General features: G+C 58.4%; 1 protein-coding gene across 1 annotated transcript in view; it reads left to right on the plus strand.

Annotated features, from left to right (window-relative positions):
• The window catches only part of MTG2 (mitochondrial ribosome associated GTPase 2), a 20,405-nt gene that overhangs the window by 3,741 nt on the left and 11,809 nt on the right, over positions 1 to 4,855 (plus strand). The window contains exons 3-7 of the mRNA XM_023519860.1: positions 1,687 to 1,834; positions 2,494 to 2,609; positions 3,203 to 3,421; positions 3,653 to 3,791; positions 4,488 to 4,852. Coding sequence (XP_023375628.1) covers positions 1,687 to 1,834; positions 2,494 to 2,609; positions 3,203 to 3,421; positions 3,653 to 3,791; positions 4,488 to 4,852 — 987 coding nt within the window. The remainder of the gene's footprint in view (positions 1 to 1,686; positions 1,835 to 2,493; positions 2,610 to 3,202; positions 3,422 to 3,652; positions 3,792 to 4,487; positions 4,853 to 4,855) is intronic.

Below are 4,855 nucleotides of genomic sequence, written 5' to 3' on the forward strand. Positions count from 1 at the left end.
GGGTGGGAGTGGTGGGTGACATAAGAAGGGCGTGGTCATCAGCTTGCTTATTTGTTTCAACAACATATGTCAGGATTTTGGTTTGTTTGCTATTCTGATTTACACCAGACACCTTATTCTGCCAATTTGACTTTTGTTAGGGAGCCATGGTGCCTTCGAGGCTCTTCCTGGCAGGATGGCAGGCTGTGTTGGAGGGCGTGAGGCGCGGGCCGCTGCCCCCACGGGCGGTCCTCGGGCCTGGCCGGCTCCTTCCCAGGCTTCTTTCCCTCGGCCATGCGGACTGCGCCAAGCACCAGGAACCCTCCAGGAAGAAACTGCTCTCCGAGAAAAAACTGGTGAGACTTCTGGCCGGCAGGAGTTGCCTGCAGCCTTCCTCTCAGAAGGCACAGGAGCTGTTTCGAGCTCTCATTATCCGGCCTTCGTTTATCCTGATCACGTTATCAAAGGGACACACGTAGGTCTTAAAAATGATGATGCGAAATGCGGGCCCTGTGCATCCAATCCTGAGCTGTCACAGGAACTACATACAGCAGCCCCGGGGAAGTGCCAGGGTGCCCATGCGTTGACGAGGCCTGGGTGCCATTTGTCATCGGGCTGTGTGTGGTCTGCGTGTGTTACAGATATTCTTGGCTGTGTGTGTATGTTTCTTAACGTAAGACGTCACTGGGGAGGGACCTCATGTAAAACTCGAAAGATGTATAATTAGAGTCAAGACGAGACGTGTTTGTGACCCATTTCAGACCCTTCATAATGGGGGGTCCAGATAAGCAGTGCCCCCCCCGTGGAAACACTCCTTTGGCAGTGTGGTTCCTGCGTGGTTCCGTCTCTTCCCCGGAACATGAAAATAGAATCTAAGGTTCTCTTCCTACCGTGCTCATCAGTGCCAGGTTGATTTTGATTACATTGGCTTACGGTGAAGTTGCACGTTGAGTTCTGTAAGTAGCAATTCATGGTTTCTCCATATGGTGGCGCCAGAGAATCTGAAATGTTTGCGTATTTTCTTAAGACCTGCTCGTGGAGGAGAGGATGGAGATGCGGGTGCCCCAGCACAGGAAGGCAGTCTCCTGGGCAGGATGTCCTGGGCGCTGGCCCCCTGACACCGCGCCCGGCCTCTCCGATGGCTAATGCCTGTGAACCGGGAACCCGCAGAGTTCTACCTCCGCAGCCCGACCTTGCCTCCCTCAGGGACCAGGAGAGAAACAGCCTCAGATCAGGGGCTTCGTTCATGTCGCTCCACTTAAAAAATAAATCCCATTCAGTCAGGCCGCAGAAAATGTCCTTTCTGCACCGTCGGGAGCCCTGTGCTCATCCAGGCACGGTAGTCTTGCTGCGCCCTCACGAACTAGAACTTTCCGTTAGTAAAGACCTGTTATTCCGTTAGTAAAGACAGAATGTGTTTCTGTCTGGAAAAAGCTCGAAAGATGTGTTATTTAAGGACCATTTCCTTCAGGTTGGCCCCACCGTTGGCCGTGTCCCCCGCGCCTGTGCTCTTGCCTCCCGGTGCCTGCAGAGTGGGGACGGTGCCCGTGTCTCTCGTGTTTGCATTTTGGGAGCGATCAGCTGCACCGCTGCCCTTAGCTTCTCGGCTGAAGCGGTGCTGGGGAGGGAGGCTGCGTTTCCCAGGGCCGCTGGGATCAGAAGGGGTGGCAGAGTTGACAGCCCTGGCGCGTGCTGTGCTCTCCGCAGAAGCGGCACTTCGTGGACTGTCGCCGGGTGCTCGTCTGCGGGGGACGCGGGGGGGACGGCGCGAGCTGCTTCCACAGCGAGCCGCGGAAGGAGTTTGGAGGCCCCGATGGCGGTGACGGTGGCCACGGCGGCGACGTCATCCTGAGAGGTACGTGCCAAGGGGCAGCTCAGAGCAGGTTCCTGCGTCCACACCTTTGAGGCAGAGTAACCTTAGTGCGGAGCTGGATTCACGCATGGGTGCGTGGACGTCGTTTTTGCTAAACGTTGTAGATGGTCACATTTAAACGATGTGCCACAAACCAACTTCATAGTGGGTTGCGTGTTTTTTTAATTTCGGGACCACAGAGATAGTTTGCTGTCGGGATCTGTCTTCGTAGTAAGACCCCCTCAAAGGACAAGTGCCAGCAGGACAAGTGTCACTCCCAGCAGGTGCTGTGGCGGTCGATTACCTTTGACACAGCACAGACGCTCAGGAAACTGGAACCTGCGTCAACGTCAGAACATAATCAAGTGTCGGTGTTTTAAATTGTAAACATTCGCAACATAAAGTGTCACTATTTTTAATTGACGGTATTATGGGTAATTTTGAAGTTTTCAGAAATTGCAGTATTTTTTGAAAGAAGATAGGAATTTAGCTTTCAAAATAGCGCGTAGCTTCGCGGCTTGCGCTCCGGTCCGAGCGCGTTTCCGAGCATCCCCGAGCATCCCCGAGCATCCCCGAGCATCCCCGAGCATTCCGGAGCTGCACGGCGGGGGCCGCTCTGTCTCTAACACAGAGGACCATGGGGCTCTTGCTCTGACTTTCAGCTGATGGGCAAGTCAAGTCGCTGTCGTCGGTTCTGTCGCAGTACCGGGGCTTCCACGGAGAGGACGGCGGCAGGAAGAACTGCTTTGGGCGAAGCGGCGCTCTTCTCTACATCCGGGTCAGCGCGCCCTGCTCCCCGGTTTCCAGGCCTTTGGGCACCTCCTGGTCTGCGCTGTGGTCTGGGGAGCCCTCCGCTTGGTGTGCACAGCCGTGCCGGCGAGGCAGACCCGGACCAGACGTGCTGACCTCATCCACGCACATGTGTGGCCCGTTCAGTCACAAGATTGTCGCATTTTCACAAGAGGAAACCCACACCCTGTCCCCTCTCGCCCGCCCAGCCGGGCCGCCCTCTGCCCCAGTCCCTGCCCCCCAGCTCCCAGACTCCAGCCCCAGGCCCTGCCCCCAGGTCCCCGGGCCCCCCGACTCCTGCCTCCAAACAGCTCCTTCGAGCCAAGAGCGGATTCCTTCTCTCGAGCTGCCACAGCGTTTCCGATGCTTCAAGTCACCCTCGAGTTTCAGAAACACTGCGGGGTGTCACCAGGCCCGTAACACCTGTCGAGGGCTGGGACCATTCCGGTGCTCCGTGGCTCTGCGAAGGGGCGCTTAGCTCTGCGCCCACGGCCCCCCTCCCAGACCGGCAAGGACACTGGGTCCGGCCACTCTCCAAGCTTCCCTTTCGCCCATAAGCGTAAACACGTCGCTGTTTTCCAGGTCCCCGCGGGCACCGTGGTGAAGGAGGGCAACACAGTCCTGGCTGACCTGTCGTGCCCAGGTGACGAGTACATCGCCGCGCGGGGCGGGGCCGGAGGAAAGGGCAACCGCTTTTTCCTGGCCAACGATAACCGCGCCCCTATGACCTGCACCCCCGGCCAGCCCGGCCAGGAGCGCGTCCTCCTCCTAGAGCTCAAGACCATGGCCCACGCTGGGATGGTGGGTGTCCCCTGAAGCCCGGGGGGAGGGGTGGCTCGTCACACACCGAGTTTCTGCTGGTGGAACATGCCACCGGCCTGGAAGAAAGTGACAGGTCGCCTTTCTCCAGCTGGCGTCCTGTGGCTTTGGACAGGAGCCGTGCCCTCATCTGCCAGGTTCCTGAACTGAGACGCACCCTGACCTCAGTCTGTCCCCAACCGGGGACAGGCTGAGCACCTCCCTCTCTTCCAGGTCGGATTCCCCAACGCGGGGAAGTCCTCGCTGCTCCGGGCCATTTCCAACGCGAAGCCCGCCGTGGCCACCTACCCGTTCACAACCCTGGGCCCGCACGTGGGCATCGTGCACTACGAGGACCACCAGCAGGTCGCAGGTAGAGCTCCCAGGGCCCCGCAGAGGGCCGCGGTAGAGTGCGGGCAGCTCGGGGCGCCACTGTCCTGGTGCAAACCCGTGGTTCCCTCCAGCTCTGCTCCCCACCCCGCCCCCCAGGCAGCTGCTGGTTAGAGCCCCGGGAGGGATTTGAGTTTACTCGCCAGGCCAGTCGAGAGCTGCTGCCTTCTCGCTGCCTGTCTTCTCCTCCTTGATCTGTGGGGGACTTGGCCGTGTCAGCCATGCAGACGTGCGATTTTAAAGCTTTCTTTGTACCATTCTGATGGGAGGAAACTTCTCTCAGAAGATAATGTACCCATTAAAAATAGTAAGCCTGCTGCTAATGTTATTCATATGGCACTTTACATTCCCAAAGTACTCTGAAATAATTTGTATCGGTAATCAAATTATTCATAGATTGCAGGAAGCCGTTTCCCCCTTTTTAAGTCATTTTTGAAGCCAGAAAGACTGGAAGGTATAATTCCAGTGAATAAATATTCCTTATTAGATTGATCCGTTATCATGCCTGTCACCCAAATATTTCAAGACATTTCGTAAAACTCAAAACCGAAATGCCTCGGGTGGCGGGTGGCCCGATGAGTCACCGCGGCAGGATGTGAGCGTTCCTTGAAAGGGAAGTCTCAGGGAGCGGGCCCAGAGGCAGCCTGGGTCCCCGGCGTCCCCACTCTGTCTCCCACAGTGGCCGACGTGCCGGGCATCATCCGAGGTGCGCACCGGAACCGGGGCCTGGGGCTGGCCTTCCTCAGGCACATCGAGCGCTGCGGCTTCCTGCTGTTCGTGGTGGACCTGTCGGCGCCCGAGCCCTGGGCCCAGGTGGACCACCTGAAATACGAGCTGGAGCAGTACGAGGGGGGCCTGTCTGAGAGACCCCACGTCATCGTCGCCAATAAGATCGACCTCCCCGAGGCGCGAGCCAAGCTGCCCGAGCTGCGGGCCCGCCTGGGCCCGACGGCCATCGCGCTGTCGGCGGCCACCGGGGAGAACCTGGAGGAGCTGCTGCTGCGCCTGAAGGAACTCCACGGCCGCCACGTGGCCGCCGAGCTGCAG

The sequence above is a fragment of the Pteropus vampyrus genome, unplaced genomic scaffold (assembly GCF_000151845.1).
Source record: "Pteropus vampyrus isolate Shadow unplaced genomic scaffold, Pvam_2.0 Scaffold239, whole genome shotgun sequence".
Lineage (NCBI taxonomy): Eukaryota > Metazoa > Chordata > Mammalia > Chiroptera > Pteropodidae > Pteropus > Pteropus vampyrus.